The sequence below is a fragment of the Megalops cyprinoides genome, chromosome 2, assembly GCF_013368585.1.
Source record: "Megalops cyprinoides isolate fMegCyp1 chromosome 2, fMegCyp1.pri, whole genome shotgun sequence".
Classification (NCBI taxonomy): domain Eukaryota; kingdom Metazoa; phylum Chordata; class Actinopteri; order Elopiformes; family Megalopidae; genus Megalops; species Megalops cyprinoides.
The window spans coordinates 69,799,080-69,822,521 of record NC_050584.1 but is presented as its reverse complement, the minus strand read 5'-3'; the positions used below and the strand labels follow the sequence as shown (position 1 = coordinate 69,822,521).

Below are 23,442 nucleotides of genomic sequence, written 5' to 3'. Positions count from 1 at the left end.
GGGTGAGTTTCCCTATGACAGAGCCTTAGAGCTCTTCTTTAAAAAACCAAGAAAAATTAAGTGCTCATAGCCAGGCTGCAAACTTTGCCAGTGAGGCTGATATATAGTGCCTTCTGTAAGAAGTGGGTCAAAAAGGCATTGTGTATGATTAAATAGATGTCAATAAATATGTTCTAAAGTTTGCTTTGCAGCCACTTTATTTAATACTTTTTAATTAACTATTGATATTCACTCCGACTACCGGTGTACTACGTGCGCGCACCACCCAGATATAACAAAACCCTTTCCCCCGCTGCTGAAAAAAAAACACTGCTGTTACACCCTAACACCCTCAGTCCTGGTACTGTACCTGTAAAACAATAGTACCTTCATCCCTGGTCCTTATGCTCCCATGGCTTCCATACCACCTTGCTGAGTCATTGATTTCCAGGCTCACAGCACCTCATCATGTCTGATGGTTCTCTGGCAGCACTTTGTTTTGTCTTGACAAGTTCTGTATTTTAGCCTGGGATCACTCATCAATTCAGTCATTGAAACCATCTTTATTAGCCAGAATGCAAACTACATAGCCTGCTCTTCACTGAATTAAAAAAAAATAAAAAAATAAAACCATAATGACAAACAAGATATGGCAATGAGAAGTAAAATAAAAATTCAGACAGTCAAGTTTATGAGTGTAGGTTCATAAATTACTAAAAAGAAGATTTTAAACCAACCATTCAATTGAAATTACCATGAGAAAGAGAAGTGAATGATCATGGATTCCTTTAAATTCTGTCCTTTTCGGTAACAGACAGATGGTTCCAGGGTCTCACAAGTAAAAATAAAATGGTCACAGTTGTGAACATACTGTCCAGTATTAGTGTATTCACAGTAGTTTTATTGCTCCATAAATGTGTTATAAAACATCTGTGGGTATTCTACGATGAGACAGTTACTTATAATAGGTCTTTGATTTTTTTTATGTATGACTGCTGATTTTCATGATTATGATAATGAATAAAATAAATAAAATTCTTTCTCTTGTTAGGAGTCTCACTGTGGGATGATGCTGCTATTGATAAACACATACATGTGGACAGAAAGCCCAGCACAAGAATTAAGTTCACTGCAGAGGACTCCTTCAGTGGGAAGACCAACATGCTAGACATGAGCGTCTCCATGAAGGCCAGCTACCTGGGGGGGCTGATAGAGGTGGAGGGGTCAGCCAGTTACCTGAAGAACAGAGTGTCCTCCACAAAGCAATGCAGGATGACAATGAAGTATGAAGCGGAAACTGAGTACAAGCATGTGCATATTAATGAGCTGGGACCAGTGACGTACCCCCAGGTGTTTGAACAGCAGGGCGCCACACACATGGTCATAGGAGTGACATATGGAGCCAAGGCCTTCATGGTCTTTGATCGGATGACTTCAGATGAGGAAGAAAAACAAGAAATTCAGGCACAACTGAATGTGATGATTAAGAAGATCCCTAAAATGGAGATCAGTGGTGAAGGAAAAGTGTCCCTGGCAGATGAGGAGAAGAAGAAAGTGGAGGGGTTCAGCTGCACATTCTATGGAGATTTCATGCTGAAATACAACCCCTCCACTTATGAGGAAGCTGTGCAGGTGTACAAAGAGCTCCCGAAGCTGGTGGGGGAGAAGGGGGGGAACGCAGTGCCTGTGAAAGTGCATCTGTATCCTCTGACGAACCTGAACCCCAAAGCAGCCAAGCTGGTGAGAGAGATCAGAGTGACGCTGGTGTCAGATGCGGAGAATGTGTTGCAGGAACTTCTTGAGGCCAAAATTAGAGCTAATGACCTGATTGTTCAGTTGACTACCATCAAAGTTGACTACATAGAGGAAAAACTGACAAAATTCCAGGACGAATTGGATGATTACACCACCACACTCAGGCAGAATCTGGGCAAGATTCTGTCAGCCATCCGAGCAGGTACGGAGGAGGAGCAGACGCTTCTCAAAATCCTGAAATTCCATGAAGAGTCGTTCTTCAGCCAGAGAGAGATGAAAAAATGGCTGGATGAGAAAGATACTGAAATACAAGTGCTGACAACCCACATCAATCCTCTTTGCAAAAGACCTGAAGTTTCCATTCAACCTCCAGGCCCTAAGCTCGACACTTTCATCTTAAATTCACGAATTGATTGGCTGTATGTGCTGAACTTCACCTCACTGAAGTATGAGGAGCCCTACCTCTCCACCCTGTCTGAGTGCCTGTCCATGGCAGAGTTCAGGAATATGGAGAACATCTCTGTAGCTCATCACCACAGCATCAAAGAGGAGGGCCTACCGTGGTACAAAGACCCCAGGTTCACTGAGAGAATTAGAAGCGTCTTGGATGAGTTTGAGTCTTACATAGGGTCCTACAAACACATCATCAGCTACAAGCCAGACCCCGAGTACCAAGGAGCCTGTTTTTATCTGTACAATTACGGGAAATTGTACAGTTGTAAGTGATCATCACCCACAGCACCACATCTGTCAGGCATTGCTTTCCCTTGAGCTGAGCTTCAGTCTGTCATCTGCTCTTATTGCTCTTATACATTAACTTTAGAATTTGGCATCATATGGATTGAAAATTGCTAATCAAAGATTGAACATATTTGAATTGAAAGTATATTTTAAATGAATATATTGGGATATACATATTATGATTTTAAGTGTCCTTCGCTATATGTCAAATAGGCACACACAGGCCTGATAAAAAGACAAGATTCATTTAAAATCACCTTAAATGCCATGTCTTAGAATAGCTGAATGTGAACATTACAGATAGATTTCAATATCAATCTTTACAAAAAATACTTTTGAATTTCCTGAATCTATTTCCTAGTGAGACATGTATCTTAAATATGACCTAATCAAAGGTATTTCTTAAATCTTATGCATGGGTTCCATTTACCCACAATAGACCATTATTTAAAGAATTTTAGATGCTTTAACGGAATAAAATAAAAATCGTGTCCTTTTGATGGACAGGAAAAAGAATTTGTGACCAATGTAAAGATTACACATTGAGTGTATTCAGAAACTGCTAATTGGCTAATCATGATCATTTCTATTGTAAGTGACTCACAATAGTTTGTGGCAGATGAAATTAATTACATTTTGTATCATTCCCTGTATCATTCAAAGATTTGGATAGTGTTCCTATTTGAATACTATTCAGTGTTTGAATCCATAAGTGAATTATTATTGACTTATATGCTCAGAGATCATATAGCATTCTTCAAACTCTCCTCGCTCCCCTCCTCATTTTCTTGTGACCTGTCCAGAATTACTAAAGAAGAGGAAGTGAGGTAAGGAAAGGAGGAAATTGCATAAATTGAGGAACATGATGGGCTTCTTATTTCTGTCTCTTTCTTATTTTATTTGGCAAGATGTTTCCCTTGTTGCACTAATAGTTTTAACATTTTCTTTAATTAGATGTAATGTAGCTGCTTGAAACTTGCAAGATGGCCTCTCTCAGAGATGATACATGTACGAGCAGGCATAGAGTCCCACTTGTCCCTACTAGTCAGAGCTGGAAATCATTAGAAAGAGAAGAGAAGAAAAGAGAGAAGACTGATTACAGGGACCTTCTTTTTTAGACTTTCAAATATTTAAGATATTAAGATATTATTAAGTAAGATACTATAATAATAGTTGCTTTTTAAAACATCTATCCTTTTCTTTCATTGCTTGTAATTTCATTGTGATCTTTGGTTTTAAATAAAATCTGCAAACATTTATTACAGTGTGCCCTGGTCTTTGTGTTGTTAGAGAAGATCTAAACAACAAGATCTGAACAACTTTCTATCACTTAAGGAGCCATTAATTCTGCTCTCTATCTATCATAACTAACTACAGGAGCCATATGTTTTTATCCTGTATTAGGGTTTGGTTGAAGATCTGATATTCAGTGCGAAAAATATGGAAAAATGAAAAAAATCAGATGGTGTCAAAGTTCACAGTACTGTATGCAGTATGTGGCATTTCTGTTCCTTAGGGCACAAGGAATGGAGGTGATCCACTTCATGGCTGTGCATTGGTTGATATAGGCTGCTTACCTTTTCACACAGGGGCATTGGCTGTTGCATACCATAATCACACTCACTCAGACAGACCAGCAGATGCAAACAGACTTGCTACTGGTCTTCAGACATAATAGGAGTTTTAAATCTTTCTGAGGATCTTGAAGACCTGACCCTGAGGACCCTGTGAAATCAGTTGACAATAAAGGTGAACCAGCATCAAACCATCCCCCTACCACCATGCCCTCCAACCCACCACCACCAAGCCCTCCAACCCTCCTTCAGATTCATCAGATTTTGCAGAGCCTATACCCAAGATCACAGAAACACCATTAACGGGCTATGAGGGGTGTACCCCAATTACAAGTTCGCCTTGCACTAAGTCCAAATCAAGCACATCAGAACACTGCTCCCAGTACTCAGTTATGTCCGTTTTATCACTTTAACAGTTTAACAATAACAGAGCTGTGTGCCCTCTCATTAGACAGCTGGATAATTGTTACATTGTAGCAACATGTCAGAGGCAGAAGCAGCCAATTGCTGCCTCTATGAGTACCCAGCACAGATACTGGCAGAAGAAAACTGAAGCAGAAAGAGCAGAGAGAAAACCCAGAGACTTTGGTTGCTGACCTCACAAACAACCTGCTCTTTTACACATACCAAACCAATGCATGGCACTGAGCAGTATGCACACATTATGAGCATATATCAAAGAGAGGTATCCTCAAAGGATTCAAAATCTTAATTCTTGAGGATAAACAGGAGGACCCTGAAAATAGACTCCTGACAATTATTTTTACCAAAACGGAACCATGCTCCAGGGATGTGAAGCTGCCCTCAACTCCTTCCTAAGGGATTTTAACATTCTTAAACAACTGACAGAGACCCCCTCAGAGACACACTCACCTGAAATCAATGAGGCAGAATCAAAGCACAAACGAAAGCATGAGGCAGCAAAGGATATACAGCTCTTCCCAGAAGCCCCTGAGCCAAGCCAAGTATGTCATGAGAAAAGAACAAGCAGACATCAAGGAGGAGCTGAACAGAGCACTGTCAGCAGCGAGGGAGTGTTCCCAAACCCATCACACTCCCAAATCCACACCTTCCATTACACCCACATCTGCCCCATCACACCCTAAACTAAAAGAATCACAGAGTGCACCAACATCCACACATTTCCCCATACCCACACCCATACTCCACTCATACTAAAAATACCCACTACAAAACTACTAAATACCCACTACAAAATCCACTACCCCAGACAAAAAGTGAAATATAGTGCCATAAAACTACTGATGCACTGAAATTCCTTCTGAACCTGATTCTGGCACACCAGGTCACATTATCATTTAGACAGGCACAAATGACCTGAGGGCTGAACAAGAGATGGTGGAAGGGCTTCTCAAAAGAGTGGCAGAGAAAGCCTCAGAGGCCTTCCCTAACTCTAAAATCACTCTCTCTACCCTCTTGCTCTGCAAAGACTTCCATCCCCTCACTATGGTGACAGTCAACGCAAACATTTCCAAAGGATGTGCAGCTCTACCCAATGTACATATTGCCCACCATCAGGTCCATGACCTCAACCACCATGTCCCCCTAAATAAATACGCAGTCAGTGAGTTAGCCAAAGCTCTGAAGGACGTGGCACTTGGAGGAAATCCAAACAATGCACCAAGGGACAGCAGAGGCATACCTTAGCCAGCCCCTATTGGCCCCTATCCTCAGCAAATTATCCAACACCAACAGGGCCCCCAACCCCATTACCCGTCTGCTAAGCAAGACAAGCACAGCTATGCTGAGTCACTCAGAAGGAAAATGGACAGAGATGGGTGAAATGCGCGTCTGCTGAACTGTAAACATAGTTTTATTGAATTAGGCTAAGTGGCATTTCTTGCGCTTGATTTCTGCCTTTTGACTGCTCTGAGACACCTCAGTGCTTTTAGCACTTTTTTTAGCTGGTAATTCTGTCTCGGCAGTAAATCGTTATTTAGGGAAAGCGTTTTCAGTTAGGGGAAAAAATGTGGCCGGGAGACCTCCAGAATGAGTTCATCTGCGACCGTTGCCGACTTGTTGAGCACTTGGAGAACAAGATTCTTGATCTCGAGGCCTAGCTGGACTCCACAGTAATCGTGAATTGTTAGAGTTCCAGGAACTGATTAGTACGCCCTATAGAGAGATAGTGTGCTCACCCAAGCCGGGTAGGGGGGAAGATACAGACCAGATAGGGCGAGAGAGCTGGGTTACAGTAGGACGTAGGCGTAGAAAGGGGCAGAAAATTCCAAGAGGGGCAGCATCTCCAGAGATCGCGGTGACCAACCGTTTCGCGCCACTGCAGGACGAGTTGGCCCACGATCCTGAGAGTGGGAGGACTGAAGAGCCCCAGGGCACCCAGGTGGCCTCATCCTCCAAGAAAAGGGAGTTGGTGATAGTGGGGGATTCAGTCATTAGAGGGGTAGATAGCATAGTGTGTTTGCGCGACAAGGAGTCTCGCATGGTCTGTTGCCTGCCTGGTGCCCAGGTTGGAGACCTCCTGGAGAGCGTGGACAAGCTCCTGGCCAGAGCGGGGGAGGATCTGGTGGTCATGGTCCATGTTGGAGCCAATGACATAGGAAAGGGTAGGTTCGGGGTTCTGCAAGAAAAATTTATTCAGCTAGCGGGGAAGATTAGGAGCAGAACCTGCACGGTAGCCTTCTCTGGAATTCTACCAGTACCACGTGCAAGCAAAGGGAAGCAAGCCTTTATATGGAGGTTTAACACGTGGCTACAAACCTGGTATAGGAAAGAGGGGTACAGGTTTATGGGGCACTGGGACTCCTTTTGGAACAGGGGTGACCTGTACAAGCGGGACGGGTTGCACCTGAACCGGAGGGGTACAGCTGCACTGGGCCAGCGTATGCTTAGGGTAGCAGAGGGTTATTTAAACTAGGGTCTGGGGGGGCAGGGAGTTTATACAGTCAGATGGGTAGGGATAGACAGACTGCCGGAATAGAACACACCATGGCTAAATATCCTATTAGTAGAGAGGAAACGATGCTTGTAAATCAGTCAGAGCAGCACTGTAATAGAGGTGGTTCTGGGCAGTTGAGGGTGGGGGTGGAGGGCAGGAGAGGCACACGTTGTACCCTGAAATTCCTCTGTTTAAATGCTAGAAGCATAAAAAATAAAATTCTCAATCTGGAAACCGTTATGAGTAATAGTAACTTTGATGTTGTTGGGATTACAGAGACGTGGCTTGGTGCAGGGGATGGGGATGAGTACAACGTAGAGGGATACAAGCTGCTAAGAAAAGATCTATAGAAGAGGAGGAGGCGTAGCTCTCTATGTAAAGGATAATCTTAATACTCAGGAAATACCAGGAATGGAGCCCCTTGGTGTTAGTGAAGACATATGGATTAAGATATTGGGGGAAAATGAAAAAGGCCTGAATGTTGGAGTATGCTATAAGCCACCAGCCTCAGACAGCAATGTCAGTAGTGTGCTCTTTGATAACATTAAACTAGCATGTCAGGAGGGTGAGACAATAGTAATGGGGGACTTCAATTACCCTTCAATTAATTGGGAAGCTGTGTGAGGTCAAGGTAAATGTTTTTGGATGTTGTAAATGACTGTTTTTTGATACAGTCTGTTACTCAACCCACGAGAGAGAACACAGTCCTAGATCTGGTTCTGTGTAATAATCCTGATAGAATCGGCAGTATTGAGGTAGGGGAACCACTCAGTACAAGTGACCATAGTTCAATTACATTTGAAGTTTTTTGACAAGTTAAGGCTGCATTCTCCAATGCTAGAGTATTCAACTTTAGGCAAGCTGACTTTATTAAGATGCGTGATTATACAAGGAATATGAACTGGGTACCTCTTCTAGATGGTAAAACTCAAAGAAATGTGGTGCATATTTAAAACGATTATTCTGGAGCTGTAAGTCCACTTCCTAGAGTGCTCACTGGGTGCTCTTCTCCTTTACTGTCTGGCTGTCTCTGTCTCACTGCCATCCTGCATCTCCCTCTCCACACCACTCTCCCTTCTCTCATTACTTGGCTTCTTACTACACTGACCGAAGGAGGAAGTTATCTTTCTCATCATTTTGCCTGACAGGTACAAAATCAAAACAAAAGCCTTAACATTATGGGAAGTACTAGCAAAGTTATCCATTTGCATTACTGTGCATATTAGCATTTGGCTGCCAACTCTCGAGAAATGAGTGTGAGACTCACGCATTTGAGCCCCATCTCGCGCAAGCATGAATGCGTGGAAAAGGAAATTCTATTGACTTCTATGCATCTCTCGCCAAAAATGTGATAAAGACAAAGACCAAAACTGAAAGTTGGCGGCCTTGCAAGTTGAAATGGTCGCCGTTTTACAACCGTATTGGAGCTGCTACATGCTTATTGAAACCGATTCTTTCACCTTCCAGGAACCTGACACAGCGAGGCGATGTCTTAAATACCGGTAGTAAACTTTACGAGATCACATCTCATTCAACTCGTGTATCCCAGCCACAAGACACACACACTAAACAAGAAACATTTAAAACAACAGAATTTCTTCTGTGTGAAACCTAAATAGCTACGTCAAAGCAAGACAGGCATTCTCTGAGCTAGTACAAACTTAAGCACTGCGTCTGAATTTCGGGTGAGATTCAACGATGGTACTGTTTTTCGCTTCGTTGCGGTTACAATTCCAGGGAAAGCCCTCCGCGTAATCAGTCCGCACAAAATGCTGCGCAATCAGTAGCAGCGTGAGATTCACCGGCTCAATCGGCGCGGAGACCAGACACAGTAAACCGACACGAAGCTTCTCCTGCCAGGAGCTCCTGAAAACACTGACCTAAAACTGACTGTCAACGCCTTTGTGTGACTTCTTTAAGGGTACTACTGACTAGTACACGCATTTATAGAATTTTTTCAGTGTCTTCACACGACATTCATTGGCGAATGCGGGTACAGCTCTTTTCGCATTGAGCGCAGCACCCTCATTCTGCGCGCATTTCAATGCTATATATATATATATATATATTTTTTTTTTGATATCTTTTTTTTTATCTAAAGGCTGGTGTACCAGCTACATTTTCTGAGCAACTCCGTAAAATTGGCTGCCGTCATTTGGCCAGTATGAGATAAGTTAGAGGGCAGAGGGAGCTCAGGGAACACAGCGCCTCCTCTGGAATCAGTAGGTTAGACTGGTGTTTCACACTATTGTAGGTTGAGTGAGCTGTATCTGCTTGTGTCCGTATGCATATGCCCTAAGAAATGGTTGGTCGTCGACTTAATTTCTGTCTCTGGCTATATTTCTGACTCTCCTTATTTATTGAAGCTGCTGGGGTGAAGTTTCTCCTTGTCATATCCAGAAGATTTAACTCAGGGTATGTGTTAGCGTTGTGTTCAGAATGGCATTGTGCTGCACTGACATGCCCATCAGGGCACACACTTGTGATCTCAGAACTATATTTACCACAGATGAAGGGTCGTATGTCCATACTGGTGTCCTGTTTGTACACATTTTCATGCAGCTTCATTAGATGAACTTTGGAAGTCACACTGGATGAGAGCATCTGCTAAATGACAATAATGTAAAGTAAAAGACTGGCTAGAGGTTTTAGTACCCACTACCCAGAGGTAGATTTGGTTTCCAGTAAAGAGTCCAAATTCATGTACACACATGTAGTAACAGACAGACACTTGTCATACATCATTCATCTTCACACTTGCTCTACAGGCAACAAAGACCATAACACATAAAACATAACATAAAAGTTCTCAGGGGTCCATTCTTTCCTAAGACATTTAAAAGTGTGCTAAAAGACAATAAAATAGTCAATAAAAGAGTTCAATCAATTAAAATAAATAAATAAAATAAAACTGAATTTTTTAAAACATTTATACTATGATTTATTCTTCTGTGTGATGGCTGCTGGAACAAAACTGTTTTTGTATCGTTTTGTTCTACAACTTGGAACTAAAAACCTGAGACCAGAAGGAAGGAGCTGAAACTCTGTGTGTAGGGGCTGGGAGGCGTCACTTAAAACTGAGTTTGTTATTCGCTTTAGATGCCTGATATACAGGACCTCCAAACTAGCTTGTGACTCACCAGTCAGCCTGCTAGACCACTTAACTATTTGATTTGAGTTTTTGTTTTTTATGGAAAGGTTTCCAAACCATGACACCAGAGAAAAAGATAAAACTGATTCAATGAAAGCATGATAAAATAAGGTCATCATGAATTTGTCAATATGGAAACGATTCAATTTTCTCAGACAGACACTGCTTCACAATTCACTTCAAAGGTCAGTTTAGAGTCAATAATTGTGCCTAGACATTTATAAGATTGCACACATTCAACAGTCTGACCTTTAATGGATGTGATCTCCTGTGCGTGGGCATTTTTCCTAAAATCAATGATCATGTCTTTTGTCTTAGATATGTTCAACTGAAGGTAAGACTCCTCACACCACTTGACAAAGTCATCGCAGACTGGACCATGGCCAGTTTCATTGTCATGAAGCTGACTGACAATGACTGAGTCATCGGCGTACTTAATGATGGTCCTATTCTCCCACCTGCTCTGACACATATTTGTGTAGAGGATGCATAGTAGCGTTGAGATTAGATGAATTTTGTAAGTCACACTGGATAAGCGCATCTGCTAAATGACATTAATGTAAAGTAAAAGATAGACTGGTTAGAGGTTTTATTTTTTTTTTTTAAGGAATCGCTCCAATGTAGGTCAGAGATATTTACATTTGTTGAGACTATCACCTGTCAAGTTAAATTACATTACACTTTTGCATTATGGTCATTTAGCAGAATGAGGCCACACAGAGATGTCATCTCCACAGAAACTGAACCATCAGGATCGTGAAGTTAAAACTGTAATATGTTTTCTGAGGGTATTGAAATGCTGTTTCTTTCACGCAATGCAATTCAGTTTAATAACTTTCTAGCAAGGGTATGGGCTGCCAATGTGAGATTCATGCTGTACTCTGGCTTCTTCTTATATAACTATGACTATAACCAGGAAAGAGAAAAAATATTCATTGTTGTAAGCTGCGGTATGTACCGATAACAACAGGTTTCCTGGACCTGTACGAACTTCACCTTGCCAGCCTAGAAAGCCAAAGATATGCTGGCTGCAGAGGAAATTGCCTAACATGCATGCCTGGTGTGCATGAATGAAAAAATAAACAAAATAGAAGGAAAATGGGACATATTACATTACAGAACTCAACTGTTGTAACTGTAAGTGGTAAGTCATTGGTAAGAACTCCAAAAGGAACATTTCAAACTGGTGAAGCATCAATGTTTATTTAATTGGCTGGATTCTCCTTCCATTGTTTTAAAAAAGGAAACACACAGTAAGTGTATCAGTACTGTATCTCAATTATTATCCTGTTTTCCAACTGGACCAAATATATTTGAGCCCATACTGATGCTGGCCTTCATCGGGCACCTGTCTGCAATCCTAAGATGACATCCACTGAGCACAGACATTCTCTCCACCAAAGTTTATGGCAACCATTCCCAACCAGTGGGCCTCAGAGCGCCATCTAGTGGGCCGTGGAGGCAGTGGTACTGCCAAATGGTTAGATTAAAATTAAAACACACAGCTCAGTTTTCTTCTTATTTATTTGGGAAGGTGGTCCTCGGAATTTTTTTAACAATCAAAAGTGGGTCTTAAGTTACAAAAGGCTGAGAGCCGCTGATTTATGTATGGAGTATTACCATGTAGGACTGTTAGTGTTGTGTCAAATCTCTCAGTCTAATAAATGGCTTCCCTCCCTGGGAGCAGTGGACTGGACGCTCACCTGTGTGAATTCGCTGATGACGTTTTAGGTCAGACTGGTATCTGAAGCTCTTCCCACACTGGGAGCAGGTGTAGGGATTCTCCCCTGTATGAATTCGCTGGTGTCGCATCATGTCTGATTGATATCTGAAACTCTTCCCACATTGAGGGCAGTGGGGGATGCTCCCCTGTATGAATTCGCTGGTGCTCCCTCAAATTGCTCAAATGAATTAAGCTCTTCTCACATTGGGAGCAGTGGAATGGGCGTTCCCCTGTGTGAATTCGCTGGTAATCGAGTGAAATTCTTCCCGCACTGAGAACAGTGGTATGGCCACTCTCCTGTATGGGTTCGCTGATGTTTCTTCAAAGTAGTTGATCTAGTGAAGCTCTTTCCACACTGGGAGCAGTGGTATGGGCACTCCCCTGTGTGAATTCTCATGTGATCTGTCAGATTATTTGATTGACTGAAGGTTTTCCCACACTGGGAGCACTGATGGGGACGCTCTCCTGTGTGGATTCGCTGATGTTGTTTTAGGTCAGACTGGTATCTGAAACCCTTCCCACACTGGGAGCAGTGGTATGGGCGCTCTCCTGTATGGGTTCGCTGGTGTAGCGTCAAAGTACCTGAGTGACTGAAACTCATTCCACACTCGGAGCAGAGATATGGTCGCTCCCCTGTATGAGTTCTCTGATGTGCAGTCAGGTGTGTTGCAGCTTTGAACCTCTTCCCACACTGGGAACACTGGTATGGACGCTCCCCTGTATGAATTCGCTGGTGTTTTTTCAGGTCAGATGAAGATCTGAAATTCTTCCCACACTGAGAGCAAGAGAATCTTCGTTCCTGTGTATGAGTTCTCTTATGCGTTGTCAGGTGTGTTGCACATGTGAAGCTCTTCCCGCACTGGGAGCAGTGGAATGGGCGCTCTCCTGTATGAATTCGCTGGTGTGCCATCAGTTTTGATGCAGATCTACAGCCCTCTCCCCCACAGTGAGAACAATGGTATGGATGCTGTTCTTTGTGGGTTTGCTGGTGTATTGTCAGATGTGATGTGGACCTGAAGCTCTTTCCACACTGGGAGCAGTGGTATGGACGCTCCCCTGTATGGGTTCGCTGGTGTCATGTCAGATATGACAAATATTTGAAAGTCTTGCCACACTGGGTGTAAGGACTCAGGCAGGGACTCAGTCGCAGACCAAGAGAGCTTCAGGTTGCAGGCGGGGTTATTAATGACGGCAGGAACGTAGCGAAACCAAAAGCAGGCAGGGTCGAAAACCGGAAGGCAGTCCGTGGACAAAAACAGGGTCAATAACAGAAGCAGGCAGGATCAGGAACCGGGCAGGCAAACGATCAGGCAAAGGGACAAAACGGCAGGCAGAAAACGAAGACGAAGGGCAGGCAGAGTCAGGCACGGAGAATACAGAAATCCAAAAAAACTGCGGGAACGAAACAGGTACGAAAACGCTGAGACGAACTGGCAAACAAGACAGGAACAAGCAGGGTAGAAATAGGGCTGGGCTGATGAGGAGATGGGATGCAGGTGGGCAGGCAGGCAGGTGAAGGTAATGGGCTTTGGCGTATTGCAGCATCTTCACTGTAAAAGCAGGGAAGGAGTCCTTTAAGTCACACAAAGCTGTGGCTCAGGCTGTAAGTGAGCACTTTCCTGCTTCCACACATTAAACTGTGCATCACAGAGCCAGGTCTGGAACTGGAGTGGTTTATATGCATCCTCTAACAGAGGCCTACCATTCCTATCCCAGTGTCCAACACATCTGTGGTGCTGGAGTAGGGTCTTAAGCTGCTGTGGGTCAGAGACAGACTGCACACACTCCTCCAGGACAGAGGGGGCAGCACCGAGCCATGACACAGTCTGAGGGAGAGAGGAGTGTTAGATATTTCATTTACAGGGCCACAACTTTGACAATTTTTTTTGAGTTTTTCACCATTTTTAAAATGCCCCCCCTCCTTATGCAGCTATATTTTGGAACGGCTATCTGTATACCAGGCTTGCCTCACCACAGCTAATTGGCACTTGTGCTTGGTTGTGAGACCAATGTCATTCTCCATCACTCACACATGCAGCCTGTGGCTGTTTTTCAGCACACCACAGTGCAGTGAAAGCTCGCTGGGAGACAGACTCTGCTGCCCTGACGACCCCAGCAAATCGCAGACACCTGACGAATCGCAGAGTGCCTCACTCAAAGCGGTGACAGGAGGGGACCCTGGCTAACCGACCCACCCCTATTCCTGCCGGAACAGAGCCAGTATGTCCTGTGGGCACCTGGTCATCGTCAGCCGACGCGGCTGGCATCACACCCAGGGCACAGAGCTCAGCTTGCGCTCAAGGTGAGCACTCTCACAAATGAGCTACCTGGGAGCCTCATTTTACATCTGTAATCATTTTTTCCATCTAAGAATATTCACATTGACTTAAATAAGGTAAAAAAAAAAACACTGATTGCAAAGCTCCACCCTCTTTGGATACTGTTGCTAATTCAGGTGAGTTTACTGAATAGCCAAATGCTGTAACTGAATGAGTTAATTGAGTAGTAAAAATCTGACACTCAAAATTGACAGAATTCAAGAAGACTGCAATTAAAATGCTGTTAGGGTACATTCAACATGATCATTTTCAGAGGAAACCCCTACAAAACAAAACTAGAGGTAAAAGCTTACCACTAACAGCATAAACAGCAAAATCATCATCAGGTGTCAGCAGAGACAGGGAATATAAATGGCTAGGCAGACACAAAGGGATTGTGAGATATCCAGTGAGAATAAGAAAGTCTTATGATTTGGTTGGCTGCCTTGTTACACTTATTGCTGTTGAGGACCAAAGTGTACTCAAAGTTTGAAGTCTTGCGTTTTCACTTGCATGTAGTATCTGTGTTTTCCACAGGATTAGGTGTGACCCATCCTCATAGCACTCAATTCCTTTCCAAAACCTGAAATTCCATTTCCATATGGCAGTTCTGTAATTCCACTGAAATGACCTTCTAACAGGATGCTTGAACGCTACCTTAACTTCCTTGCAGCTTGTTCATAATGTTACCTCAAGAATCTTGCCAAGCACAAGCCTAGATTACTTCTGCTGCTAAGCCTAGGCTGACTTGCTTGTGGATGCAAAAATATAAAAAAATAAATCTGGTGGTAGAGCTTTTTAACAGAGCCTCTCTATTATGGAACAGCCAACCTAATTATGTAACGGAATCAGGCACAATCTCAGTGTTTGGTCTAGATTAACAGGTTACCTTTACATTAATTTTCACAGTTACATTGGGTGCTGAGGAGGGAGGTGGCCTGTGGCTGTAGAACATTTTTGATGGTATAAACTTTTCCAGTTTTGCTTTTAGCTTGTTCCCGCTATGAATGGGGCAGGACAGATCACCTTCATGGCCATGTGTCCTAACCTTTCTGCTAACCCCCTCTTTGTGTACTGCCATGGTTGTTCTCTGCTAAGGCTACCTGAGCAGTGTATGCTACCTGCCAAGCTAATGGAGGGGATCGCTCAATTAATGGCCTACATCCACACCCTACATGAAAGCCAAAACAAGCCAAAACAGTGAGATGGTTTTAGAGTCTGTTTTGGTACCGGATGCATCAGCTAGTCTTTGTCCTGATATAACAGCAAGGCGAGTGTACCACTGTTTGGGATCGTAGCTGGAAATGTAAGTCCCTGGTGCACCACCAACCCCCCATTCACCTTTCCAACAGGTGCCCCCCCCCCAATTCACCTTTCCAACAGGTTCTCCCCCCCATTCACCTTTCCAACAGGTTCTCCCCCCTCACCAACACACCTGTTGAGAAGCCTGTTGCAGAGCTCTGGAAACTGCAGTAAAACATATTCCTGGGACCAGAGCAACTGATGGCCAAGTTAATCAAAACTGCTCTGGAATGATTATCCACGTTGCCACTAACAATGTCCCAATGAGGCAATGGGAGCTCACAAAAGATAACTTTAAATCGGTGTGTGCTGGCAAAACAGATGTCAGAGTTAGTAATATGCTCTGCTCCCCACACCCACACAGCAAGATGGTGAAATCTACAGCAGACTGATGCCACTTAACAGTTGGCTGTCTGCGCCGTGCCCCTCTAACAGAGTGGGTTTTATAGATAAATGGTATTGCCTCTGGGGGCAAGATTCAGAAGATCTTGGACATAACGAGAGACATCCGCCCGACAGAACTGATTGAGAGCATGCTGGAAAACAGGATGTTCTTTGTTGAGTTAGGTGGTAAGAAGAGCAGATGGTCTACCTCAAGGGAGTGTCCTGCCACCCCGCTTATTCAACATCTACACAAATGACCAGCCAAGAAGTGATGACACAGTAAGGTTCATCTATGCAGATGACCTAGGTATTGCTGCGCAAGATAAGGAGTTTGAAGTGGTGGAGCAACACCTCACCAATGCTCTCAATAAGCTGACTCCATACTATGAGGCCAACCATCTATGTGCTAACCCTGCCAAGACCCAAGTCAGTGCATTTCACCTAAGGAACCGTGAGGCTAAACGGCAGTTGAAAGTGAGCTGGAATGGAGTTTCTTTAGAGTCCTGTGAGTTCCCTGTGTATCTCGGTGTCACCCTGGATAGAACTCTGTCCTTCAAGATGCACATTGAGAAACCAAGTCTAAAGTGCCAGGCTTTCAGGTAGAAGGACCCAGGCGCAGACCAGGATGACAAACCAGGTGTTTATTTGAGGAAGATCCAAAAATCAGAAGTAACAAACAGTCCAAACAAGTCAAAACTGAAGAATCCACGATCAGAAAATCCAAAACACAAAACAGGCAGAAGTCAAAAAACCAGAGCGGGCAAAAGACAAACAAGCGGGAACAAAACGGACTGGAACACTGTGACGAACTGGCAGAGAAACAGAGCAGATGGAGAGGTACAGTATATACACACAGGCTGGTGATGAGAGAACAGGGAACAGGTGTGCAGGATGGGCTACAGGTGGTGGGCATGGCAGTAGGGCAGATAATTCAATTCAATTCAATTCAATTCATTTACAACACAAGTTGTCACAAAGCAGTTTTACATTGTTCCCAGGCCTGAGGCCCCCTGAGAGCAAGCCTAAGGCAACAGTGGCAAGGAAAAACTCCCTATCAGGAAGAAACCTTGAGCAGAACCGGGCTCATGGGGGGGGGCCCATCTGCTTCTGGCCGGCACTGGGCAGATAGAGTTAGAGACAAAATTATGCAATGTACTTCAAGACATTTGCGATTGACAAACGATAGTAGTTAACAGTAGAGTGATTATAAGAATGTCTCCTAGGATGTCTGGGTCTTGGAATGCAGTTGGCTTTGATGGGCAGGGCAGCGAGGTAGCAGGACTGGAAAACGGGATGAGGCGCTTGGGCTACAGCTCCGGACAGGAGCCCGGAGCAGGGATAGGAAGCAAACAGAAAACAGTGGTTAGTGGATGATAAGAATGGCAGGGATGTAGAACAGAGAGGCAGGAGAGGAGGGGCAGAGAAAAAGGTGTGCAACAAGGAAAGACCCCGGCAGGCTAACATTATGGCAGCATACCTAGGGGACGGGAGGCAAGGGACCGGCATAGTCATGAGGGCGACCCTAAAACAGTCAACACCAGATCACGGCACAGGGTCCATGAAAGCAATGACCACTTAGTCCACCAGAGACTCTATGATCCATGCCAGCACCAGGCCATGTCCCTCAGCTGAAGGATTTACTATATAGATATGTTTTGAGCCTAGACTTAAAGGTGGAGAGAGAGTCTGTTCCCCGAATCTCAGAGGGTAAACTGTTCCACAGGAGAGGGGCTTGATAGGAAAAGGCTCTACCGCCTACAGTAGTTTTGCCCACTCTTGGCATGGTGAGAAGCCCGGCATTTTGGGAGCGAAGGGCTCTCTGCGGAAGATATGGATGAAGAAGGTCCTTAAGATAGGGGGGGGCAAGCCCATTTAAATGTGAGTAAGAGTATTTTAAAAGTGATCTGGTATTTAATAGGTAGCCAATGGAGAGAGGCCAGAACTGGGGTGATGTGCTCAAAGCGTTTAGTTTTAGTTAAGATTCGAGCAGCTGCATTTTGCACCAGCTGAAGGGGTTTTAATGAGACGTTTGCACATCCTGACAAGAGGGCATTACAGTAGTCTAATCTGGATGTTACAAAGGCATGGATTCGTTTTTCAGCGTCGTTAATTGATACGATTTTCCTGATTTTAGCAATATTTCTCAGATGGAAGAAGGCAGTCCTAGAGGTGTTATTTATGTGAGTTTCAAAGGAGAGCTCGGGATCAATAACAACACCAAGGTCTTTGATGGCTGCACTCGGGGCAAGGGAGACACCATCAAGGTCCAGTGCTCGTTCCCCGCACTTCCTGTTGCTCGTTCCCCGAACGCCAGACGCAAGACGCCGATCGGTTTGGACCCAGCCAGGACCCAAACCCGGAGTACTCGCCGACACTACTTTTCGACACCCTCGCAAAAACTACGTAAGTAGCCACTAGTTACGTACGATGGCTTCTCGCAGCTCTGTTTCTCCAATCCTTAGCTCTCCTCCCTCTCGCTGTCTCCCCTGCTCTGTGTGTAACATGTTTAGTTATTCCTTCTCCGCCATTACGACCAACTTCACCTGTGTTAAATGCGAGCTTAACGCTAGGTTGACGGAGAAGGTAGCAGAATTAGAAGCACGCATCCGCACCTTATACGAGATTAAAGCTAGTGAAAAGTTTATCGAATCCTTTTCAGTACCGGATGCGTCAATTAGCCTTTCCCCTAGCTCAACCCCGGCAGAGCCTTCACAGCAAGGCGAGTGGGTTACGGTTCGGGAAAATAGACGCAAGCGCAAGCCCCCGGTGCACCACCAACCCTCGGTTCACGTTTCCAACAGGTTCTCCCCCCTCAGTAACACACCTGCTGAGAAACCTGTTAAAAGAGCCCTGATTATTGGCGATTCTATTCTTAGAAACGTGAACGTAGAGACACCAACGACCATAGTCAATTGCATTCCTGGAGCCAGAGCTTCCGACATTGAAGCCAATTTGAAAGTGCTGGCTAAAGCTAAAGGTAAAAGTAAAACTAAATACTCTAAAATTGTTATTCACGTCGGCGCTAACGATGTTCGCATGAGGCAATCGGAAGTAACAAAGTTAACTATTAAGTCGGTGTGCAGGATTGCCAAACAAATGTCGGATTCAGTAATTTTCTCTGGCCCCATCCCCATGCGGCGCGGTGACGAGATCTATAGCAGATTAACGTCACTTAATCGTTGGTTGTCTGAATGGTGCCCCTCTAACAACGTGGGTTTTATAGATAATTGGCACAAGTTTTGGGGGAGGCCTGGTCTTTTAAAACGAGATGGCATCCACCCCTCGAGGGAGGGTGCAGCTATCATCTCTAGTAACATAGATCATAGTCTGAATTCCACTAAACCTTGACTTATCAGGGCCAAGGCCAGGCAGCAGACTTTCTGTCCTACACAGTTGTCTGCTTTTTCCCTGGAACCACCACTTAAAAATCCCATAGAGACAGTGTCTGTTCCACGACCCTCCGTCCCAAACTTCTTAAAAACATCCAGTAGGGGCATTTGTGCTGATAATTTGATAAAAATTAAGTCTGCCAAACCTGAAAGTACTACCTGTAGACAAATGGTCCTTAAGATTGGGTTAATAAATATCAGATCGCTACAACCTAAAGCTTTATTAATAAACGAATTGATTACTGATCACCAATTTGATATCTTATGCCTGACTGAAACATGGCTTAAACCTAATGACTTTGTTGCTCTCAACGAATCAACTCCTCCCAGTTATTGTAATCACCAGGTCCCTCGACCTACTGGTAGAGGTGGCGGCGTTGCTGCTGTACACAGCTCCAAACTCTGTGCCACCCTTAAACCTGGCTATAACTTCCATTCATTTGAACTATTAGTACTTAGCTTTGCACATCCTGACAAGACTGCATTTCAGCTATTTACCCTTGTTATAGTTTACAGGCCACCTGGCCCTTACAGTGTTTTCTTATCGGAATTTGCCAATTTTCTATCTGACCTGGTTGTCAATATAGAAAAAGCTGTAATAGTAGGCGACTTTAATGTCCACATGGATAATGAACATGACCCGTTCAGAACAGCATTTTTGTCCATCATCGAATCCATTGGACTCTATCAAGCTGTGGACAAACCCACACATTACCGCAACCATACTCTTGATTTGGTCCTCACATATGGAGCAGACATTAACCAGGTGGAAATCATGCCACACAATCCTGTGTTATCCGACCACTATCTCATCTCTTTCAATTTACCACTAACGTGCTTCACATACTCGGAGCCTAGATTTTCTTCCAGGCGCACGTTTTGCTCTCTTACAGCAAATGCCTTTATCGACGAGCTCCCTACATCATACTACCTGCACAACGAAATCTCCTCTAGTTTATGTTCAAACCCCAGCTCAACTGAAATTAATCTACTCGCGGACAGAATCGACTCTACTTTGCGTAAAACTCTAGATGCCGTTGCTCCCCTCAAAAGGAAGAAAATCACAGACAAGAAGCTAGCACCTTGGTATAACGACCATACTCGTGCTCTCAAACAAGCCACACGAAAACTTGAAAGAAAATGGCGCTCCACCAAACTACAGGTTTTTCTCCTGGCGTGGAAGGAAAGTCTCCTAAATTACAAGCATGCCCTCACAGCTACCAGATCCAAATATTTCTCTACTCTTATTGAGAGAAACAAGGACAATCCTAGGTACCTGTTTAGCACTATCGCCAGATTAACCAAGAGCCCTGCATCAGTTAACCCTACCATACCAGCAATTTATAGTAGCAGTGACTTCATGAACTTCTTTGACAGTAAAATCTTAAAGATAAGAGACACAATACAAAAATTCTCATCAACTTCTGGTTCCTGCCTGGCCAGTCCCGTTCCAGATTATGTAGACATGTCTATTAGGCCCGCCTCGCGCTTTGACTCTTTTATACCCATTGAATTTGGCGACTTTTCTTCTCTTCTCAATTCATCTAATAACTCTACCAGCCAACTTGACCCCATACCAACTGGCTTCCTAAAACAGCTATTGCCTGCAATTGGCACACCACTATTAAATCTTATCAATGCCTCTCTTATGTCTGGACACGTACCTCAGCCCTTCAAAGTAGCAGTTATCAAGCCTATTCTGAAAAAGCCTAATCTTGATCCCAATGACCTGTCAAACTATAGGCCCATCTCGAACCTTCCATTCCTCTCAAAAATTCTGGAAAAAGCGGTATCAAAGCAACTCTGTGCCTTTTTACACTCTAACAACATTTTGGAAGTTTTTCAGTCCGGATTTAGACCTCACCACAGTACGGAAACCGCTCTCCTGAAAGTGCTCAACGACCTTCTACTCTCCTGTGACAATGGCTGTATCTCTCTTCTTGTGCTACTAGACCTAAGTGCAGCCTTTGATACCATCGATCATTGTATCCTCCTTGACCGCCTCGAAAACCTGGTTGGCATAAGTGGACATGCCCTATCTTGGTTTAGATCTTATCTATCAGAACGATATCAGTTTGTCTCCATCAACAACGAATCCTCCGCTCGTTCCAGAGTAAAATATGGTATACCTCAAGGATCTGTGCTTGGACCTCTGCTCTTCTCGTTATACATGTTGCCTCTTGGCGATATCATCCGTAAACATGACATTAATTTCCACTGTTACGCGGATGACACTCAGTTATACATATCAGTCAAACCCGATGTCCCTCTGAATATTTCAAACATGGAGGCCTGCCTAACCGATGTAAAGAATTGGATGGCCCGAAACTTTCTCCTCCTCAACCCGGACAAAACCGAAATATTGGTCATAGGCCAAAATTCAATCAGGAGCAAACTCACTCATTTTACATTGGACCTTGATGGTGTCTCCCTTGCCCCGAGTGCAGCCATCAAAGACCTTGGTGTTGTTATTGATCCCGAGCTCTCCTTTGAAACTCACATAACTAACACCTCTAGGACTGCCTTCTTCCATCTGAGAAATATTGCTAAAATCAGGAAAATCGTATCAATTAACGACGCTGAAAAACGAATCCATGCCTTTGTAACATCCAGATTAGACTACTGTAATGCCCTCTTGTCAGGATGTGCAAACGTCTCATTAAAACCCCTTCAGCTGGTGCAAAATGCAGCTGCTCGAATCTTAACTAAAACTAAACGCTTTGAGCACATCACCCCAGTTCTGGCCTCTCTCCATTGGCTACCTATTAAATACCGGATCATTTTTAAAATACTCTTACTCACATTTAAGGCTTTAAATGGGCTTGCCCCCCCCATCTTAAGGACCTTCTTCATCCATATCTTCCGCAGAGAGCCCTTCGCTCCCAAAATGCCGGGCTTCTCACCATTCCAAGAGTGGGCAAAACTACTGTAAGCGGTAGAGCCTTTTCCTATCAAGCCCCTCTCCTGTGGAACAGTTTACCCTCTGAGATTCGGGGAACAGACTCTCTCTCCACCTTTAAGTCTAGGCTCAAAACATACCTATATAGTAAATCCTTCAGCTGAGGGACATGGCCTGGTGCTGGCGTTGATCATAGAGTCTCTGGTGGACTAAGTGGTCATTGCTTTCATGGACCCTGTGCCGTGACCTGGTGTTGACTGTTTTAGGGTCGCCCTCATGACTATGCCGGTCCCTTGCCTCCCGTCCCCTAGGTATGCTGCCATAATGTTAGCCTGCCGGGGTCTTTCCCTGTTGCACACCTTTTTCTCTGCCCCTCCTCTCCTGCCTCTCTGTTCTACATCCCTGCCATTCTTATCATCCACTAACCACTGTTTTCTGTTTGCTTCCTATTCCCTGCTCCGGGCTCCTGTCCGGAGCTGTAGCCCGAGCGTCTCATCTCGTTTTCCAGTCCTGCTACCTCGCTGCCCTGCCCATCAAAGCCAACTGCATTCCAAGACCCGGACATCCTAGGAGACATTCTTATAATCACTCTACTGTTAACTGCTATTGTTTGTTAATAACAAATGTACATTGCATAATTTTGTGTCTAACTCTATCTGCCCAGTGCCGGCCAGAAGCAGATGGGCCCCCCCATGAGCCCGGTTCTGCTCAAGGTTTCTTCCTGATAGGGAGTTTTTCCTTGCCACTGTTGCCTTGTTGGCTTGCTCTCAGGGGGTCTCAGGCCTGGGAACAATGTAAAGCTGCTTTGTGACAACTTGTGTTGTAAAAAGCGCTATACAAATAAAAATGAATTGAATTGAATTGAATTGAAAATGAGTGAGTTTGCTCCTGATTGAATTTTGGCCTATGACCAATATTTCGGTTTTGTCCGGGTTAAGGAGGAGAAAGTTTCGGGCCATCCAATTCTTTACATATAGGTGGCGGGACAGGAGGCGATGGGCTGAAAGAGACAAGGCACCACAGAGAGCATCCTAACAAACTGCATGACAGCCTGCTACAGCAGCTGCACCAAAGCTGATAAAAAAAGCCCTCCGGCATGTTGTGAAAACAGCACAGGACACTGTTGGCATAGAGCTGCCATCACTAGAACATCTCAGCACTCGCTTTCATAATTGTTGATAATTGTCAGCTGTAGTTGTAATTGACTTCGTGTTTGCAGCGACCAGTTTCGTTCTATTGTGGTGTTAATCATCGACTAGTATCACCTGTGCTCAGCTGTAACCAGCTGTTTGTAGTTTGTTCGTTTGATC

General features: G+C 44.2%; 2 protein-coding genes across 2 annotated transcripts; one reads left to right on the top strand and one right to left on the bottom strand.

Moving 5' to 3' along the window:
• Nucleotides 1-628: 628 nt before the first annotated feature.
• On the top strand, nucleotides 629-2,460 carry LOC118772372 (stonustoxin subunit alpha-like). The gene is made up of 2 exons (XM_036520634.1): nucleotides 629-641; nucleotides 1,031-2,460. The coding sequence occupies exons 1-2, from the start codon at nucleotides 629-631 to the stop codon at nucleotides 2,458-2,460; spliced, it is 1,443 nt and encodes a 480-aa protein (XP_036376527.1).
• Nucleotides 2,461-11,749: 9,289 nt separating this feature from the next.
• Nucleotides 11,750-14,107, bottom strand: LOC118772371 (zinc finger protein 239-like). Its single transcript, XM_036520633.1, is given in 3 exon segments — nucleotides 11,750-11,922; nucleotides 12,156-12,954; nucleotides 14,078-14,107. Coding segments are annotated over 3 exon segments (1,002 nt in total).
• Between the last annotated feature and the right edge of the window lie 9,335 nt (nucleotides 14,108-23,442).